We start from the raw sequence: 18,888 nt of genomic DNA, 5'->3' as shown, positions 1-18,888 counted from the left end.
GTTGAGTCTCCTAGCCGCCGGTGGGAGGTCATCTGGGCTTTGCATGGTATGGATGGTCGGGAGCGGATCAGAGCTGAACTTGGTTTCTTTTCCTGTGTTTGTTGGTGGCCTCATGGGCTAGCAGCACTAGCCTGGCCTTTACATGGGAATTTCTCCTACGGCGTAATACGAATATGCATGGACTGGGTGGGCAATGGTCAATTCTTCTCTTCTTGCTTCTTCAGCGGTCCAAGAACGCAAATGCTTCTTCTCGATGTAGTAGATGACGGAATGGAAAGGGAAGTGCAGCCAAACGTCCTATGAATGAGTGCACGAGAGGCAGAGCATTATATGTGGTGGGCATCTCATGGGAATAGAACGAATGACATCAAAAAAGACATGAAAACATCCAATGCTCTCGTGTGTGTAACGGTGACTCGTATCCTCTCAGCTCGATGACTACAGTGGCGACCCGAGGCAATGTACTCTGTACCAATTACCAGCAAAGTGGCAATACCCTCGTTCCCAATCGGTGCTACTCTTCCACTCCCCTCGAAGCAGCTCCAGCAGTATTCGTCAATGCCACCCACCGCTTTTTGGCATCTAGGTCCAGGCCAAGCAAGTGGGAAGTCAGCAACAACGCTCTCTGCCACCCATTTGCCTCACAATACCCTATCAGCGCCGCACCCACAGATTACGTGCATGGCCCTCGTCTCAGCACAGCATCTGCATCTCTGGATCCAGATCTTCCAGTGGCGGTCGGGAGAAAGAAGGAGCATCACGTGAGACCGAGGATGCCTATCGCACGCCCCCTGGTCCCTTGGCAGCGGCCGTGCACCGCTGCTCATCGCCGCTCCGCAGCATTGCGCTGGCCTTGCAGCGACAGAAGCAGCGCAGATTCGTGGGCTGTCGGGGCTTGCAGCACGCAGCGTGCAGCGAACGCAGCATTTCATCGCTCTCTCTCTGCTCGTGTTTTTTCCCGTCGAGAGTATGTTTGCGCGTACGTAGCGGTCAAGAAAACTTCTTCTATTTTCCCAAGGCAAAAACAGGCATTGGGTGTGTGCAGGGTTGGTGGTCCCCCTCCCTTGGGCTATTTTTATTTGAAAGATCTCTGGTGGCCTGAGACCGACGGTTTTTGAGGGGTCGGAGTCAAAACTTTGTTTCGATATTTGGAGGAGGGAAGGTGTTGCATTCCGACCCATAGAAATCGACGACGCGCAACGACGAATCGAAAATCCCACGAGTTTTGAAGGAAGAGGTGTCATCATGCGGTGAGCGCTGGCTATTTTTTTTCGCGGGTACCTATTCGATAAGAAGAAAGATTTAAGAAGGGGATTGGGATTGGGATTTGGGGTGGTGTGGGCATCGGATAGCCATCTCAAGATGGAGAGCCCGCACAGGGAATCGGAGGTATCTGCTACTGCTCCCTCGAATGTTGAGAGTGTGCCGAGCAGTAGCAATGGCAATGGGCATGGCTTTGTACCGCTGGTGACGGTGGTGGGCTTCCATCATGCGAGGTGCGCGATCCTCGATCCCGAGAGCATGGGCAGACAGCTAATAGGTTCATGGATAGAGGACCGGAAGTCGAGAGTTGGTTTGGGGCCGAGGAGGGGACTGATCCTGCGGTTGATAATGAGTGGCCTCTTCTGCCGTTCATGGCATTGAGCGATGGCGCGCATGTGTGAGTCCTCTTTCCGGATTGCGATGGACTGAGCTGATCTGGTGGGGTTGTAGGAGCACAGAAGATTTCTCATACTTCACACTTCTCCGACCTGCGCGCGGCTCTGTCCCAGCTACCTCCCTCTTTGGCATCTCCTGTACTCGACAAATGGACGCCTCGCAACTGCTCAATCGACCGGCAGACGTTACCCGCTCCACAGTTCAGAAGGCCGTCGTTGTGATAGCGGACTCGCCGCAGTTCTTTGGCATGCTGAGAGAGAGGCTGGGGGTTGTGACCAAGGCCTGGTTCGCGCAGAGGGAGTTTTCTGATACGGAGATATTGAGGAGGTTCCAGGAGAGCTTGCAGGAGGAGAAGGAGAGGGGCGAGGGGCTGGCGGATGAGGATAGGGAGGAATATCTGGGCATGAGCTTGAGAGAGCTGGTGAGAGAATTCAAGTCGCAGACTTTGGTGCTGTTCAAGTGCTGTTTACTGCAACCAAAGGTACTCCTTTCTATCATAAGGAGAGGGAAGAGTTGTGCTGATTGAGACAGATGCTATTCTTTGGATCACGGTGTGAGAGACTTTGCATGATGCAATTCTCTCTGATCTCCCTAATACCTGGTCTCATACGGAACCTACAAGATTGTGCGGATCCGGACTTGGATCATTATGAGAAGCACCTTGTGAAGCCTGCGAGTTTGAAGTCAAGCGACAGAAATTCGCTCTTGACTTACATGGGCTTACCGCTGCAAATATTTGGCAAGGTAATGCAACTGGTACAGCAATTGGTTTGCATACTTGCTAATACATTCTTAGGGGAGCTTATTTGGACCTTATACCCCTTTACAACAACTTGATATTCTGGCAGATTACGGAACAAAATCATATATCGTCGGTTCCACGAATTCCCTACTGTTACAACAAAAAGACCGGTACAGCGACATTCTCATTAATCTAGATAATTCGACTATCAACATTACCTCCAGCTCTTTGCGAGCTGCGCTCGCCCTTTCCGTGGCGGATCGACGGTGGATAGACTTCATCACTCAGTCCGTGAACGACACTTGGGACGAGACAAACCCTGGACGGCCGAAGACAATGGGCTACGTCGGCTCAGAAGAATTTATTCGCCTTCAATTCGAAGAATACCTGCTCTCCCTCATCTCGGCAGTAAAATGCCGCAACTACATGAATCACCACGCCCACAACCCCAAAATGCTACCACAAGTCGAAGGCGACCCATCCCATGACTTCGGCGTCGATTGGATCGAAGCCTGGAGCAGGTCCGAGAACTACAGAATCTGGGATCGCTACACAGATAGCCATCTCTTCGATATCGTGGAGCCCAAGCATCCTTGCGCAGGTGGCTTGACCATCGACGATGTGCAGAAGCGGATGATGGAACAAGTCAAGGAATTCCACCTCGACGAACGCTTTGCTGTTGGCAAAGAAGTGCTAGGCAGGAATCTACAAGCAGGAAAAGAGAAAGCAGGTACAGTATTCAACAAATTGTACGCTGATATGGAGGCTTTCAGAGAGACTCAAAGGAAGAAACACGAGGAAGCGAAACGAGAGGCGGAGAAGAATGGCACTCCGGTTCCGAGTCTAGGCTTCGCAGCTCCGGATCTGAATGGAGCGCGACAGACGGTACAGAGCGTAGGCAGCAAGGCAGGAGCTTACATAGGAAGCTGGGGGACCTGGATGGGGGAGAAGCGGAAAACAGGCTGGGGAAGAAGCACATCTAGTTCAACACCAAATCCGCGAAAAGAAAAAGAGAATGTCGCATTACCGGTTAGGAATGTAAGGATCGAGAGGTCGCCCGAACCGATCCCTGAAGCTGTTAGGCCGAGGACTCAGGAAAGCTACGAGGAGAATCTTTTCGATGCCGAGGCCGGTGCTGGGCATTCGAGTTCTGGGCTCAAGAAGTTAGCGGTACATCCGCCGCCCCACCCCTCCAAATTCCACGAGTCAATCGATGAGCCGATTGCTGTTCCTGCGGCGGCTGCTGATGAGGTCGGTCAATCATCGAAGAAATGGGAGGACAGCTCGCCGAGGAAGGAAGATGCTGATAGCCGGGCAAAAGCCGTTGCCGAGGCCGTCGAGGCTGCCACGGCAGCGCCGATTTCGCCGTAGAAGTTTGTATTAGAATTGGAATTGGGCAGGATCCGATGGAGCGGATAGGGGATAGGGTATGGGTTGGAAAGGGAGGTCGGCCTGAATCACAGCATAGCCAGCAAACAAGTAAGCATTACAGCATGGGTTGCGGCGCCAGGTGTTACTTGGTGAATTTTTGAAGACGATGAATGATATGATATGATAATTTATGAATAAGAAAGACGTTAACTTTGATTTTCTGTTGATTTCGCCTGACACTAAGCTTCTGCCCTGCTTGTATCTGAATATTTGGGAGCGCTTACCCAATTGCTCCATGCACTCTCCAGGACCACTCTATTCCTCAATCAACAACCGTCTTCCGCACCTACCAAACTACGTGATTCTACATCACATAATCCTCCCTCTTAACGGCAAATTCCCACTTTTCCGTCCCGCAATCCTGCAAAAAGCGGACCCTGCGCCAACTGCCTGGGCCCCAGAGCACTTCCATTTCATCATAGAACCCTACTTTATCAATTACTTCCCTGCCACCGAAATCCCTCACTCAATCCAACTCGATTCGAATTACAATCTAAATTCCAGATTCGAAACCTAGAACGGTCGATGGGAGAGGGCAGATTTGCCATGGTGATCTCAGCATGGGAATTCAGAATACCATCGTACGATGTGCAACAAAAATAAAAATAAATTGGGGATGCAAAATGGTTTAGGTGGAAGTTGTGAGTCATTGATTGAGGGGGAGGAGATGTGTAATAAAATGGGTGTTTTGAGGAGAGTGTCCGAGGGCTACTTGGTGCCCAGGGCTCTGAGTTATGGGGGAATTCCAGTGTCTAGGAGAAAGCACAATGCTCAGTAGTATGAGTGAGGCGCAGAGATGTAATGTATGGATTTCGAGAGGAACAAAAGGCATGAGTAATTGAAGGAGGGGAGTTGGTGTGTACAAAACTCATCTCTCTTATTTAGAAGGGAGAAGGAGGACGCTTTTGACATCCCTTCGAGGCTGTGTCGTTACAACGAGCCACTTTCTCATCAGCCTCCGAATTGCTTCTTCAGAGGGAACGTGTCAGCCCTCGTGGCTGTATGTGAGATGTGCAATAAAAACAATAGCATTCCTTTGCTAGCACCTATGAATCATCATAACTAGCCTCTAGCCACAAAGCGTGTTCTGAGGAGAGTGCCGTGAGCCTTTTCAAGCTATCATTGGCTGCCTCCCAACGTTGCCATAGAAGGGCGGGATCCGGTCTCCTCCCGATCCAGACAATCGGCCTGAACCCAGATATACTGTTTTCTGGACTCTAATTGCTGTACAACGCATCGCGGCCCATAGCTATTGAAGCAGACTTCCTTCGTTCGGTACACGTGGGACCGAAACCACTCTAGACCTACCGGATCTCTGTCACTAAAAACTACCTCCACCATCAAGCCTTGATTTCCCACTCTAACAAAAATGAAGGCGGAACCCGGGTCTCGAAACACTGCGTCTTCCTTATGTTCTTCCGAAGTGTTAATTTATACGTGGCACAGAAACCCCCCCTATCTCGCTTCGCTTAACAACAAACCACAAAAGCCTCAAGAAAATAAAAGAAAAGAAAAAAAATCCCCACAGAAAAATTTGGTAGGGCTAGAATATCAAGCAAAGTGGCAAAACAGTTCGGCACACCGCCTCCTTTTGAAGGTCTTATGTTACGTGTGCTTACATCTGCCCTGTTTCCAGGAAGAGTTGATATTAACGAGCTTCTCTTAACCGCTCTAACTCACCGGAGAATCGCTAGCGTACTTGGGAAAGTGAGGTACCGTTCAGCCACGAAGTCGGTGAGTTGATGGGAAGAGTTCTTATTTTGGTATATACGATTCACAGACGGAAGTCTCGCTAGGTAAGTGCGTAATGTTATTGAAGATTGCTGGCAGCATCGTCACCGCCACCTTCGATATTAAATTTCCAACGGGAAACAGAATTGCTGTTATTTTTTTTTTTTCAAGAGGGGCAGGTGTCAAATTTCTTTTAATTCGTGCTAGTTTGAGATGGTTCTCCTTACTGAGTTTTGATTTCTCTGATATCATGTCCCTGTCGACGCTAGACGACATCAACGCCTTTCACGTTGAAGTTCTGATAGGAACATGCGAGTGCCCTCAACGTTTCAATGCGGCTCGGCATCATGCTCCCAACCACTCAGCGTCTGATCAGATTCCGAGTCCAGACTGGATACTAATCTCCTTCCAAATGTTCACTTTCGAAAAGGACATCAGAGAAGTAACAATAGATGACTCTCTATCACTTCTTCAACCGCATTTCGTAGCCGAAAAGTCCTGCAAATCCACCCACGGCCCCCTCGACCAATCCACCGTATTTAACCACTCCAAATTATCCAGTCCGTCATCAAACCCCACATCCAACATCGGATCATACGGCAAGCCATTCTCAAATCCATTCGCCTCACCGTTCGACTCCTGACTGCTCGCAGGAGGCGCAGAACTCGGCGGACTGGGGTTGAGAATCTGATCCAAGATCCTCTTGATAATCTGTCTCATTCTCCCACAGAGTTGGTAGTTACCTGCCGATGGTTTGATCCATTCCAGGAAACCGATGAGGAGGGAGAGATTTTGGACGATTTCGGAGCGCGGGATGCGGAGCATGTGTTGTGTGCCTTGAGGTTGCTTCGTTTGTTTCAATAACTCGACGCAGAGGACGCCGCTGGATGGGATGCCCCAGCACATCAGCATCCAGTCGTAATCGTGGTGATGCTCGCTGAAGCGGTCTCGCTGGACCCAGATCAAGACAGTGAGTTCTAGCATCTCCCGTGCGCAATCGACCATGGATTGTCCATCTAGGATGTCTTGCTTGAATGCTAGGCGCTCGAGGAGAAGTCGGTGTTCAAGCATCATGAGCCGGAGACAGAGACGCATCCAGACTTTCACGTCAGGAACATCCAGGTCCGAGACGTCGGCCATATTGAACTTGAGGTAGTTAGGAAAGGAGTCGTATGTTTGTTCAATTCGGTTCATCAAATCTCTGCCGTGATATTAGTATGTGTCGAAGCGCGATAACCTGAACGCTTACTTGATGATCTTGCCTGTGATATTTTGCGGGTCTCCAAGAAATAATTCGAGAGCCTCGTTCAGGATTGGTGCAAGCAGAGTGCGGGTGCGGACACTGCTGTTAATATATATTTTCTCTTCCCTGTTCCAGCCGTTGGAATCAAGTGCAGCAATAGCTCTTTGAAGCTCTTCTCCACCTTTCATGAGAACTTCGTCGCTGACATCTAGCGGAAGTTGAAGGTGGCACAAGCGGTGGCACAAAGCCGGTGGCCTGCCTGTGAGAAGGGAGTTCCCCATATTGCAGATAAATGTTGCATTAAATATACGCTTCTTCATTTCCGAGGTGAAGGTAACAGGTTGACCAGGCGTCAGGCGATGAAGTCCTAAAGCCGTCGTGGCACTGACAAGATCTCCAAGCTGTCTCCACACTACCAGACCTATCAACTGTTAGAAATGCCAATAGATGCCAGAGATATAGAATACTTACTGACATCCCCGCTTATAACGGTCTGAAGGATCAAGTTCTTCAGTAATAAAGCAACCATAGGAACATTGATAAGATCCATATAATTAGAAAGTGTGATGCAAGCTTGGACACAGTCCTTCAACTCAATCGAGAAATTCCTCCTACTCCGCCTATCGCCTCGTTGTGAAGAGAAGAAAGGGTCCCGTTCCGGCAATGAGAGCACCGCAGTGGTGAGAGCACCAAACACACCACCGAGAGCTTCCCACCTCATATTAGCACCACTGCAAGAGATAAACCACCGCTCGTAGTCCTCGAACTCTTCAAGTGCTGTCTCAGCATTCTTGCACAGGGTTGTTGACATGGCTTCGAGTTTTTCAGGGCGTCGGGGTTCTGCTAGCTGCCGTGCATATGTTGTCCAGAGAGAATTGGCCAAGTCAACATAAGCTTCTTTGGGTAATTCACACCCGTGGCACTTCTCCATGTACCAGCCGAGAAGAAACCTACAGGTTTGCTGGTCTGGGAGAGCATTGAGGATTTTGGCGCCGAGGGCTACTCTTGGAGAGCCTCTTGGCTCCTTTCCTGCTAGCATGAGGAAGGTCTGGGATTGGAGACTCTCATATGAAGCCACATATGGGTCCGAGTCGTTGGAGATTTGGATATCATCATGCCCGAAGTTTGAGCTGTTTTCTAGGAAGACGGCCGAGAAGTTTGTGGGACCTGGGCGAAGTCAGCTGGATGTCCTACCTTTGAGTAAACATTGGCAGTGTACAACAGACTTCTTAGGAAGGACAACATGGTGAACAAGGACAAAGAGCAACGCGATATGAAATCCAATAACTTCCAAAAGGGGTTCGGTATGCGTGGAGACTACTAACCAAAGAATCCTCCGGACTTTATGAAAGGGCCCGACTCAGGGTTCGGCTTAGGGCAAGTGTCTTTAAACACAATCGAAGCAACAGGAGAACCACTTGAGCCGGTAGAAGGCGTGAGAGGGGCTTTAGTGATTAGGGGTTCGGAGCGAGTTCCTGCGTCCGGGACAGGCCGTGTCATGGGGGCCGCCAAGTAGACGCATTTATTTGTGAGCTGCCTTCTTCGACATCGATCACACGTGGGGAGGGTATGGTCGCAAGAGACCTTTGCTTTCCGGCACGGTTCGCAGGCAAGGGTTCAGGTAAGTCTTCGTCCAACGAGGAAGCTTCGGTACAAGCTTACCTTGCTGTTTTCCATTCCGGCGTCTTGGGAGACCGCCTCTGGGGCCGTTCGAAGCCATCCCGCGCCACCCAAAGAGAAAAGAAATATGGGTTGGGGGAGCTGGTAACTCGGAATTGGGAGGTGAGCATTTGTCCCGGCAGGTCTCAAGCGAGAAGGTTTGGGAAGGGATGAGGTTTTGAAGCGGGATTCTCGGAGCTCGGCATCGGGGTTCACGCAGAAGCGGAGTTCAAGTCCCTGGTACACGAGAATGGGTGCAGGAGTTGACGCACGTTGTAGCCGAGAACACCAAATCTTCTCCAAAGGTCAACCATTTCAAGATTATATAGAAACACCGAACTTAATGTGAATATCTTAAAACTTACAGTATAAAGGCAACTTTACATTGCCTACTAAATATATTAGACATATAATCTCTATCGGCATTCTCTATCACTAGTGTTAAGTACACTCATTCCTCACCCAATTTTGGGTGGCTCGGTTAACTGGGACCCGTGCGAGAATTGCTGCACCTCCTTGTGGTAGCTCTGTAAGCAATGGATCAACGGCCTTGGTCCTACCAATGAAGAGCTTCAATGCGGCTAATTGACCTTCCGTAACGAGGGCCATCACAGGGGTTATTCTTGCTTCAGTGACTTCACCCATATTATTCCACGAAATGCTCAAATTTGGAAGCGGAAAGCATGTTTCTAAGACTCACTCAAACTTGAGTTTGAATCTTGACTCCCCCCCGTTTCCTTCCTACTCTTCATTTCAGTTCTAACTAGCCATCACATTGTCACCGAAGTCGAAAAGCCCTTTCTCCCAGAAACCTCCATCAAGGGAGGGCATTGATTTGGGAGCTTGTAGGCATTTTCTTCTCTAGAAATCAGATGGAGCTTTCCACCTCGGATCGCAGGACTATTTTCCACCTCCTACGAGAGAATCAAGATCACTGAGAACTCTCGACCGATTTATTCAAGGAAGCTTTTGCATTCTTAATAGCATGGGTATCATAGCACACCCCCACTAGCCACCAGTCATCCATTTCTTTCCCATTCTCCAAGGCAGATCCGCAAACCCCGTCATCAGTACCATCTTGTCATCCCGACCCCAACCCATCATCCAAACCCTGCCAGTCATAAACACGCAAAGAGTCGAGAGAAAAGAACTACGCAACCCGGTTATTCCCGCGCCCCCGACCATGAAAAGACCAAAAGCAAATTGGTATTTCCTCTTTCCTTGACACGCAAACTTCTATGTTGTATCTTTCAATGTCTGACGCCTCATACTTTTCTCTCGGGACCGACGAAACGTAAGAACTAAAACCGAAAGAAGGAAAACCAAGGCAAAAAAAAAACAAAAATGACGTTAAAATCACATGTTGGTATTTGGGTATTGCGCGCCAGGGTATATCCAGCCAGTGTTACTTCACCATGACTATAGGAAATAGGAGAGGAAAACGCATTCAAGAACGCGGTGGGCCAATAGGGCCTGGGTATCCTGAGTTGGTAGAATGAGAGGTGCTTGGGCGTCCGCTATCGCGCCCGCTGTCGATCGAAGCCCGAACTGTGTGTTTGGGGGTTGCATCGCCTGGATGTTGGAGTTGAGAGGGTTTGTGATCATTGCTGCTCCCGCTGCCATTCCCAAAGTGGCGGGTGGGCCATGGTGTGGTATCGTCGTCCGGCAAGTTGACACCACTGTCGTTCCATGGGTTGCGGTCCGCATTGAAGCTTCTTGTTGACTCGATGGAGATCAAGGAAGACTTCGACACGTTGCTGGAACCGTTCTTGAAGAAAGAACCAGCTGGTGAGTGAGAGCTGTTCTTGCGACGATCCAGGAAGGAAGATATCGAAGACATGCTACCAGGTTTGCGAAGCTTGTCGAAGATTGTGCTGCGCTCCCGAGCAACTTCCTCACCAAAGGTAGACTTAGTTGGCGAATCTGTAGATACAGGAGGAGCATGTTGAAGAAGCTTAGAGTCAAAATATTGAAGAGATTCCTCAAACGAATCTGACTTGGGTCGCGGGATGGCACCTTTGACGGTAGTAGCTTCGATACCAGCGGCTGCCAGGTTCGAGTTCAGAAAATCAATTGCATCCCTGACACCCCCGGCGTTGTTTCGAGTGAATGTCCAAAGGAGAGTCACGGTAGGCTTACCATCTTCCGTAAGTTCATTTTCATCTTCCTTAACATGTACTTCAACAACGTATTGTGCCTTCAGCTTGGGGACCAAGTCCTTCGTGAATTGCGTCGACTCAAGGAACTTGATTAATTCCGGAGTACTAGCAAGGACCAGCTCGTGATTGTCGGGGACCATGCCTAAGAATTCGTCCACACAATGAGGAACCTGCCATTCCGGGCCAGAGATTGTGACATCGTCGCTAGCGGTCTCGGTGCTGGGGAAGATAATCTTGCAGTTCCACTTCTTCTCCAATTCCTCGAGCTGACCTAGACGTGCAATGAGTTGTCGGTGATACAATCGATCGACGTTAACGGTCTGGGATGTGAATTCCGAGTCAACTCGGTCGACCATATCCAAAATCTCGGATTTGACAAGCTCCAAATTTTGAGCGTTGCGAGCAGGTGTGCGGCAGATGACATTGTCAACCTTGATATCATCGTCCTCGCGGCCCACACCGCCACGGTCCATGGCGTTGGAAAACTTGACAAAGACAGAATGCTTCTTCATGATCCGCTGGATGTGTTGTCCTCCAATCCCAATGATACGCTTATGATATTGGTCCGGAACATGGAACGAGATCGAGGCAGGCATTTCTTGCTCCACCAACATCAACCCGGACTTCATAGCCTCATAGTTTGCCCCACAAACATCGATATTGAAGTTGTACTCGTTGAATCCGTCGAAGATGATCTGGACGCTGCTTTGACCCATAATCTTGTTGATCTTGCCATTCTTCTTGCCACTGACGAATTCCTTGTGCTCATTTGCCAGCTCAATCTTAACCCTGATCTGATATTGGGATCGAGTGACGAATCTGATTTCCGAAATGACCATCAGTGCTGCTTTGACCGCATCATCGGAACCTGTAATTGTGAAGGTAAGCTTGTCAAATGCCACGTCAGCGTCAGAGTTGGCGCAGATGTCCGAGAGCATAGTTCGAATATCGTTTGGCGAGGGAAGACGTGAAGTATCGGCTTGCTGAATCCACCACGAAGCACTGTAAAATTGGCCGGTCTGCCATAGAGTTAGCACAATCCTACATTCAGTCTTGGGGTGATTACCAGAGACATGACATCCCTAACAGTGCGCTCCACGTGAAGCCCCTCAACACCTTGAATACGGATCATGCTACGTTGAGAAGCCAATGCCGGGAATTGGATGAAAGTTCCATTGGTTTCCATGATCTTGCGAACTTTATCCAGTCTGCTCAACAGGATACTATCGATCTTTGCCGCAGAGACGATTGCATCCTTCATGAAGATCCTTGTCCTAGTTACGAGTTCGTGTATCTTTTGCTTCGCTAAGGCGATGTTCTGCGGCGTATCACCAGTGATGAAAATCTCTTCTGGGTTGCGTCGTTGAGCTCCAGTAGGGCAGTATCTGTAAACTTGCGAGAATGGAGGCGGGAAATAGATGGCCGTATTGGTTGTTGACTCGATAAGCTTGATATTCTTCCGAGACCGTCCACATACAACAGTGTGAAGGGATAATTCGAGCATGGTGCCATCGACTACACGTCCGAGCTAGATTAATGTTAGCAAATAATATTCCATCCATCCATTTCTCCAGAGAAAGACATACGAGTCTATCAATGAAGATTAACACTCTTGTCTTGGCATGCTCTGCACTCTCCATGTCTCCATAAATAGCGACTCTCCATCTTTGATCACGACCGGCATCTCCATTTGCGTTTTGTCCGTCGACGAGGGAGGCAAACTTGGGACCGAGAAGAAAGACGTCCACCCCACAGAAAGCTGCAATCTGATCGAGATGTTCCACCACGTGTGACTTCAGAGCAGTTTGAGCTGTGTCGATGACCAGCTCCCCATCGACATCTACCACCGCGCATCGCTTGAAAGGTGTCAGTATCAGCATTCACATAGCAGAGACTCTTTGACTTACCAGTGCCAGCGGCGTGTCGTTGAGAATAGTCTCCCTACTCTTGTGGACGAGCTCCGGGCTTCCGGAGAGGCACACATTTGTTACCTGTCCTTTGACACGCTTGGGCTCGGATGATTTGACATAAGCTTCTATGGGTAGAGGACCGCTGGTGAGATCTTTGCAGAGCTTCCGTAGGTTCGTGACATTCTGGGCGTGGACCGGTAACTCATAGATCGGGACATCGTCTGGCGCGTCTGCGGGGTGTGTCCACCGCTCAACTGCCCCTACGGTCGCGTACAAAATATCCTCAACATTGGGGCCAGCAAGGTCCGAAGCAAAGGGTACGTTGAAGGAGTAGTGTATAGGGGTCTCTGCGGACGTTGGCGAGAGGATTGGGGAGGATCCATTGATTCCCTTGTGTTGAGGTGTGATGGCGGTCATATTCATGTTTGGCCGCGACATGCCAAATCCAGGCCCCATCCTCTCAGACCAATGCCGCATGTTCGCTAATTTGTTCATCGTGAGGCTTTCGTCGAGGTGAAGAGAGCGTGGTGGTGGGAAGAGAGTCTCGTGCCTGGGCAGGGACAGACAGACGGGAGACGAAGACGATTCGGCTGATGCTGGATCAGTAAGCTCAGCTTCGAGGGTTTTAGCGAGAACACGCTTCACTGCCACAATTCGGGTTCTTGGCCACGCAGGGGGTTCCAGGCAAGGAGATTGGTGCGCACACTTTCTCGACTGCAAGCACGAAACAGGAAAGACCAGAGAATTGCTTTGTTCTGCTGCGTGGAAGCAAGATTATTGCGAAACAAAGCACCCTCCCTCTAGGTACAGCACAATCGGCGGCGTGGATGGGCGTTGCGGCTGTGTCGCAGGTGTTTTGTTTCGAGAACTTCGAGAAATCAACTGTGGGCTGTTCTGTTGAGTGCAGATCCAGGTCCTGGTCCTGTTGGTCATCTAACAACCCGGGGACCGACCCTTCCGGGTGTTCTAGCAGACCCAGAGACTTGTGAAGCTCTTCCTGCCCAAGATGCTGTGTCGATGTGATGACGGAGCGCCTTCCCCGTATTCGTACGCTCGATTTTAGTCCTTTGTTGAAAGGGCACCAGTCAAGGCCTCCTAGGAGTGAGAGCAAATCAGAGCTATCTGAACATCATGGAAGTCAAAACCCAGATCCATTTTGCCGTGGAGCCCAGCTTGGATTGGTTGGCCCCCTCCCCGCAATCTGATCTAGAACTTCATAGCAGCATCCGTAAGGACCGTACAAGCATCATCGTTCACATAATAATTGGTTTGGAGACGTAGCTCCTTGAGGGGCAGTCAAAGTTTTACTCCGAACAGAGTTGGTTGAAGCTCCTAATGTACTAGATAATTTAGTTCATTCATATCCTCGAGGAGCGGATTTGGTTGGATGTCACGGTCTCACGAACCAGAAACATCTCGAGTGCCGGACTTGTGACAGCCCATATGGTTCGAGTACCTCGTAAAGAAGCTCGTTGTTCAGTCCTGATGTTGATCTGTGCATTTGGGTGGATCGACAGGGCTCGAACGGAAGCCATCCGCAGCCTTGGTCAGTTCTGTAACTGTTCACCCCCACGCACACGAGCCGTCCTCCATATTGAAAAATGTTGGTTCCAGCAGTAGTGTTAGAAGGGTTGGTGACTTCATGCGCCTTAGTTTCTGTAAATCAAATATTTGCATCCTCTACGCATTTTCGGAGCGGACTGCCGCCAGCACCAAATTTCCGTAGGGTAATACGATGGCGAGGAGTAGCCAATGAGACATGACTAGGAATTGTGGAAAACCATTCAAGACCCCGATTTGACTTTCAAACATATGCTACCATGTTGAGATGTTTCTATAGCTACTTGAAAGACTCTTGAAGGCGGTATTACAGATTGATGGACTCGGTTTGTGTGACGTAGAGCAACACTTTTCACTGATGAACTGGATGGCGGAATAATTTGAGGAGTACTTCTATTTTTGAAAGCAATGCAAGAGCGGGCTACTCTACAGTACGAGTTCCAATGGTGCGTTAACACCTTCATCTCATGGCAGCAGTGGCATCCGGGGAAAGCTCTTTGGTATGGAAACCAACTGAATGCCTTCACACCAGCCACACTCTATGATCATCGAAATCAACGTCAAAAATGCTCTTTCGATACTTGAACTTGTTAATCCTGACATTATCACATCCATCATGCTCCTCTTTTCCTCGTTTTCCCTACTGTCGGTACACTTCCCTCCGAACATCGTCTGCGTATACGAGCACAGATGACTCCCTAGCTCTAGGTCTCTCAATAAAAGCAATCTCAGCTGGTCTTCTACTGGGAACCTCCTCGTAATATCGATCATCTTCAACCACAGGGACTTGGCGGCGGGGAATGGCATCCATGGGTCGAACGCTGAACTCTCTTTGTGATTGAGGAATCGCTTCTCTGCGAACCTCTGGGCGGACACTTGACGCGTATTCTCTTGGAGGTGGCTCCGGGCGAACGCTTTGAAGTCTTCCCGCGTATTCCCTAGGAATCTCATATCTCACTGCTTCCGGTCTGGTGCTCGGTGCTCTCTGTACATGTTCGCGAGGTGCTTCACTCATCTGACGACGCTCCGGCGCATCTCTGACTTGCATGTACCCATCTCCAGGGGGTGCCATTGTAGGGCGGTCCGAATATTCTCTTTGGCGGTAAGAGCGGTATTCTGGCTGGGCGGGAATTGTATACTCTGGCTGTGTAACGACACGTCGAGGGACAGCAACAGGTGATGCAGGTCTTCGATAAACAACCCCGTCTTCTTCGTAAGCATCGACCGGAATACGGCTTGACACGGTTCTGACCGGTGCTCGCTCGTAGATCACCTCAGAATCGCGGTATCGGATGGGAGGGGCGACAGATTGTCTGATGATAGGTGCTGGGACAGGCTCATAGTACTTTCGGCCAAACCCGTCCATCACAATGCGTACAGTCTGTCGAGGAGGGGCCATAGCGATTGGGGAGCGTCGCTCACGCATGATCGGGGATCTAGATCGTTCACGATCTGCATCAGGACGGACGCTGGCTCGAACGGGATAGTACCTGGGTTCCTCCTGAACTCTGCGATCAACAATGGCCTGTGATGCTGCTCGAACTGTACGAATTTCACTTGCACCATAAGGAACAGAGAAACCTGGCGGGGACTGAGGTCGTCGTGCATACTGTCCAGAATCCACGCGTCGATACTCATCATCTTCTCTCTCAACGCGACGGTAGACAGGCTCTGGCCGACGCAACTCAGGCTCATATCGATCTTCGTGCCGCTCATATGTTCGGGGACCTCGTACTTCTTGAATTCGCTCGGTGATGCGCTCTTGCGGCTCTTCCTGGGGTTCTTGTCGGGGCTCGTCGTAATTGAGTTCAGCTGCAAATTGGCCGGATTGCCGTTGTCTCTTCTGAGGGCGGGGCAATGGTGCTACTCCATACGGCGAAGGGGATCGGGGCTCTGGCTTGATATATGGCGAATCAGGTGTATCAGCTTTCTCTACTGCATCTTTAGCCTTCCGCTTGTTCTTCTTTTTCTTTTCCTTCTTCTTTTCCGAGCCTTTGCCGCGATTTGGGGAGCTATCCGTGCTCGAGATTCCTGACAGGTTGTTACGAAGGGCGGTAACCTGAGCAGGTTGCGCCTCATCCATGACAACAGGTCCTCGAAGGATAGGAGGTTCTCTTGCCGTGGCCAAGGGAGAGACGCGAGCGGGCTGGGGTGCAATCGGTGATAGGTTGTGTGCTCTGACCAGGGGCGATGCTGGTAGGTTCTCGAAGGCTTGCTTGAGAAGATCATCGTTCGTTCTCTGCATCTCGTTATAATTAGCTATCTGAGAACCAGGTCGATCCAAAGAAATGCGTGGTGCTGTCAAATTGGGGCGAGGTGTGCTGACTTGTACTTGTCTTTGTGTGCTTATATTGGCTGAAGATTCTTCAGCATTCACTCCTCGGGAATCGCTTGGATCGGACTTGCCCATATCTGACTGCTGATGGTGAAAATTTGAAGCCCTGGCCATGTCGGAGGAGGATGAGTGCTGCTGCTGCGAACGACCAGGCGTTGCAATTTGGTTATCATGGGATAGTGAAATACCAGTCATGACCACGTCCTGGTCACCAACATTGATTTGAGTAGAAATTTGCCCAGTAGGACGTTCGCCAACCGATACTACATCGTGTGACTGAACCTCCACAGGTTCTTTCTGACCCGCTGATGGGCTCGAAGGCTCTGGTGTATCATACTGACTTGAATAGAAAGTATTCTCGTCAAAAGAATCACTGGCAGATGAACGAGCACCAGCAGAAAGTTCTTCTGCTGCGGTGGAAGGGTGGACGATTGCAAGTGCTTTTGACAAGACTTCAGAAATATCAAAATTGGGGAGAGACTCAGACGTTTGAAGCAATGCTTTTGCCGCAAGACGCTGTTGCTCGAACTGTTCTCTCAAAGCCCTCTCTATCCTTTGTCTTTGTAATTGGATCTCAGCTTTGATAAGATCGTCAGACTTCTCCAGCAGGATAGGATTGATTTCGGCCTTGGAAGACATCGGGATATGTGCGCCACCTGCAGAGCGTTGATTATTTGGGGACTTGTTGTATACAGAAGGTAACCCTTCGAAATGCGAGCCGTTGTTAGCTGTCGGGTGCGCAGGCAGGTCTGCGCAAGGCGTCGAGTGGTTTGGAGAGGATACGTGAGGTGGATTATTTTGCTTCGAAAACAGGTGTGGTGCAATTTTTATGCGAGGGTGAGTCCCGGCCATCACAGCATCTCGAAATTGTACAATTCTTTCGTACTCCAAAATCTCACGAAGCTCGTCTGCGGTCAATGTCCCCCCATTCGCAACCGTCGGAGCAACCGCGACTTGCGCCATCTTGTACACTGCAAATTAGTCAGGGATTAAAATATGCTGTTAACAAAAGCTCCGACGAGGGAATCCAAGAAATAGAAGCAAAGTTACGTAGAACGCAAGATGTCGATGAGTTGCTAAAACGAGCGATGATTTCGATGAATTTGAAGTGAAGGATGAAGGAGGCTTGCGACGAGACGCAGTCCAATTTCAAATGCGGCAATACCCGGCCAAGCTAGCTCTCGGCTCCGTTGCCTCTTTGAGCTCTCCGTCATTCTCTGGAATGACTCTTGTCCTCCGAGGAGCTCATGCGCCACTCATGCTACGGGTTTCCTAATTGTCAAGTTGTTTTAAAGAAATCCTCTCCCTCCACGAAGATCCCCACATTGTGTTTTCGGAAGAAATTTCGTCAACAAAGAACGAGCCATGGCAGACAATCGGCCGGTCTTCTTTTTCGATATTGACAACTGTGTAATTTTATCCCTTCCCATGTTCTGATATTAACTAACGAACTTTTGGGCAGCTTTACCCAAAGAGTTGGTATATCTTGGGTGAATAGTTCCACTACTCTTACTAACAATTGCAGGTAAAAGGGTTCATGACCACATGTCTGAGCTCATCGATCAATACTTCATCAAACATTTAGAGCTGAGCAGGGAAGATGCCTACAGGCTTCATCAGGAGTACTATAAGACGTACGGTCTAGCGATAGAGGGGTTAGTTCGTCATCACAAGATCGATCCATTAGAATACAATCGCCAAGTCGACGACGCTCTTCCTCTTGAGTCGATCATCTTCCCGGATCCAACTTTACGGAAGCTGCTTCAAGATATTGACAAGAGCAAGGTCAAGCTTTGGCTCTTTACCAACGCTTATGTCACTCATGGACAGCGGGTAGTGCGTCTGCTGAAAGTGGATGATTTGTTCGAAGGAATGACCTTTTGCGACTATGCTCAGGATACGATGATATGCAAGCCTCACCCAGAAATGTTCGCGAAGGCAATGAGGGAAGCCAACGTCAAGGAGATGAAGGACTGCTACTTTGTTGGTAAGTATAAGCTACACGCATAGCGAGATTGGAAATTAACAACTCTAGACGATTCCTTCTTAAATTGTAAGAAGGCTGAGGAGCTTGGCTGGACCACTGCTCATCTCGTAGAGGAAGGGGAGCCTGAACCAGCCGTGAAGGCTTGCAAGAATCAAATCAGGCACTTGGAGGAACTCAGAGCTCTTTTTCCACAACTTTTCAAGGCCCAATAGACACTATTTTTTGCAGAGGAGATGGGAAAGTATAACCACTTCAGCTGGATGACAAGTTAATTCAGTGACAAATGGCGTTTGTTATCTTTAGACCTAGAATAGATGAAAGATCAAGTGCCATTCCGTGGCTAAAATCCATCGACCGGGAATGTATGTACGCCGTAAAACTCCGCCCAGGGTATTTCCAAACGCCAGCTGATGCTCAGCATAGTGTCGCTAATGGGCGATATGGTGGGCTTCAATTCTCCTAGGCCCTCTCG

The 18,888-nt window shown here is 49.6% G+C and overlaps 6 protein-coding genes across 6 annotated transcripts; 3 read left to right on the top strand and 3 right to left on the bottom strand.

Annotated features, from left to right (window-relative positions):
* The first annotated feature begins 43 nt into the window (after positions 1-43).
* On the top strand, positions 44-1,240 carry K444DRAFT_271227 (uncharacterized protein). The gene has a single exon (XM_024871472.1). It carries the CDS (start codon positions 435-437, stop codon positions 1,116-1,118), a length of 684 nt encoding a protein of 227 aa, XP_024727440.1. The 5' UTR covers positions 44-434; the 3' UTR covers positions 1,119-1,240.
* A 122-nt stretch (positions 1,241-1,362) lies between these two features.
* On the top strand, positions 1,363-3,772 carry K444DRAFT_637894 (uncharacterized protein; the record flags this gene model as incomplete). The annotated part of the gene is made up of 5 exons (XM_024884179.1): positions 1,363-1,496; positions 1,541-1,660; positions 1,714-2,140; positions 2,191-2,403; positions 2,456-3,772. The coding sequence occupies 5 exons, from the start codon at positions 1,363-1,365 to the stop codon at positions 3,770-3,772; spliced, it is 2,211 nt and encodes a 736-aa protein (XP_024727439.1).
* Positions 3,773-5,739: 1,967 nt separating this feature from the next.
* Positions 5,740-8,606, bottom strand: K444DRAFT_603871 (uncharacterized protein). Its single transcript, XM_024878789.1, has 5 exons — positions 8,469-8,606; positions 8,132-8,416; positions 7,278-7,973; positions 6,813-7,227; positions 5,740-6,764 (listed from the first exon to the last, which is right to left on the bottom strand). The coding sequence occupies exons 1-5, from the start codon at positions 8,524-8,526 to the stop codon at positions 6,035-6,037; spliced, it is 2,184 nt and encodes a 727-aa protein (XP_024727438.1). The 5' UTR covers positions 8,527-8,606; the 3' UTR covers positions 5,740-6,034.
* A 1,306-nt stretch (positions 8,607-9,912) lies between these two features.
* Positions 9,913-13,029, bottom strand: K444DRAFT_547098 (uncharacterized protein; the record flags this gene model as incomplete). Its single annotated transcript, XM_024876278.1, has 4 exons — positions 9,913-11,643; positions 11,691-12,152; positions 12,211-12,480; positions 12,532-13,029. The coding sequence occupies 4 exons, from the start codon at positions 13,027-13,029 to the stop codon at positions 9,913-9,915; spliced, it is 2,961 nt and encodes a 986-aa protein (XP_024727437.1).
* Positions 13,030-14,463: 1,434 nt separating this feature from the next.
* K444DRAFT_621907 (uncharacterized protein) lies at positions 14,464-17,539 on the bottom strand. Its single transcript, XM_024882000.1, has 2 exons — positions 16,421-17,539; positions 14,464-16,333 (listed from the first exon to the last, which is right to left on the bottom strand). Exons 1-2 carry the CDS (start codon positions 17,390-17,392, stop codon positions 14,735-14,737), a joined length of 2,571 nt encoding a protein of 856 aa, XP_024727436.1. The 5' UTR covers positions 17,393-17,539; the 3' UTR covers positions 14,464-14,734.
* A 107-nt stretch (positions 17,540-17,646) lies between these two features.
* Positions 17,647-18,816, top strand: K444DRAFT_270954 (pyrimidine 5-nucleotidase). Its single transcript, XM_024871471.1, has 4 exons — positions 17,647-17,839; positions 17,892-17,904; positions 17,955-18,416; positions 18,465-18,816. Exons 1-4 carry the CDS (start codon positions 17,795-17,797, stop codon positions 18,626-18,628), a joined length of 684 nt encoding a protein of 227 aa, XP_024727435.1. The 5' UTR covers positions 17,647-17,794; the 3' UTR covers positions 18,629-18,816.
* Positions 18,817-18,888: the final 72 nt, after the last annotated feature.

Source organism: Hyaloscypha bicolor (assembly GCF_002865645.1).
Source record: "Hyaloscypha bicolor E unplaced genomic scaffold K444scaffold_183, whole genome shotgun sequence".
NCBI classification, from domain to species: domain Eukaryota; kingdom Fungi; phylum Ascomycota; class Leotiomycetes; order Helotiales; family Hyaloscyphaceae; genus Hyaloscypha; species Hyaloscypha bicolor.
The sequence above is the reverse complement of the archived record's forward strand: the minus strand, read 5'-3'. Positions and strand labels throughout refer to the sequence as shown.

Coding starts and splice junctions, on each gene's coding strand:
- K444DRAFT_271227 (XM_024871472.1), top strand. CDS start 435: ATGACTACAGTGGCGACCCGAGGCAATGTACTCTGTACCAATTACCAG.
- K444DRAFT_603871 (XM_024878789.1), bottom strand. CDS start 8,526: ATGGCTTCGAACGGCCCCAGAGGCGGTCTCCCAAGACGCCGGAATGGA. Junction 8,417..8,468: donor CCGGAATGGAAAACAGCAAG/GTAAGCTTGTAC, acceptor CCTGAACCCTTG/CCTGCGAACCGTGCCGGAAA. Junction 7,974..8,131: donor AAAGTCCGGAGGATTCTTTG/GTTAGTAGTCTC, acceptor GACTTCGCCCAG/GTCCCACAAACTTCTCGGCC.
- K444DRAFT_621907 (XM_024882000.1), bottom strand. CDS start 17,392: ATGGCGCAAGTCGCGGTTGCTCCGACGGTTGCGAATGGGGGGACATTG. Junction 16,334..16,420: donor GCACACAAAGACAAGTACAA/GTCAGCACACCT, acceptor AACGAGATGCAG/AGAACGAACGATGATCTTCT.
- K444DRAFT_270954 (XM_024871471.1), top strand. CDS start 17,795: ATGGCAGACAATCGGCCGGTCTTCTTTTTCGATATTGACAACTGT. Junction 18,417..18,464: donor GAAGGACTGCTACTTTGTTG/GTAAGTATAAGC, acceptor TAACAACTCTAG/ACGATTCCTTCTTAAATTGT.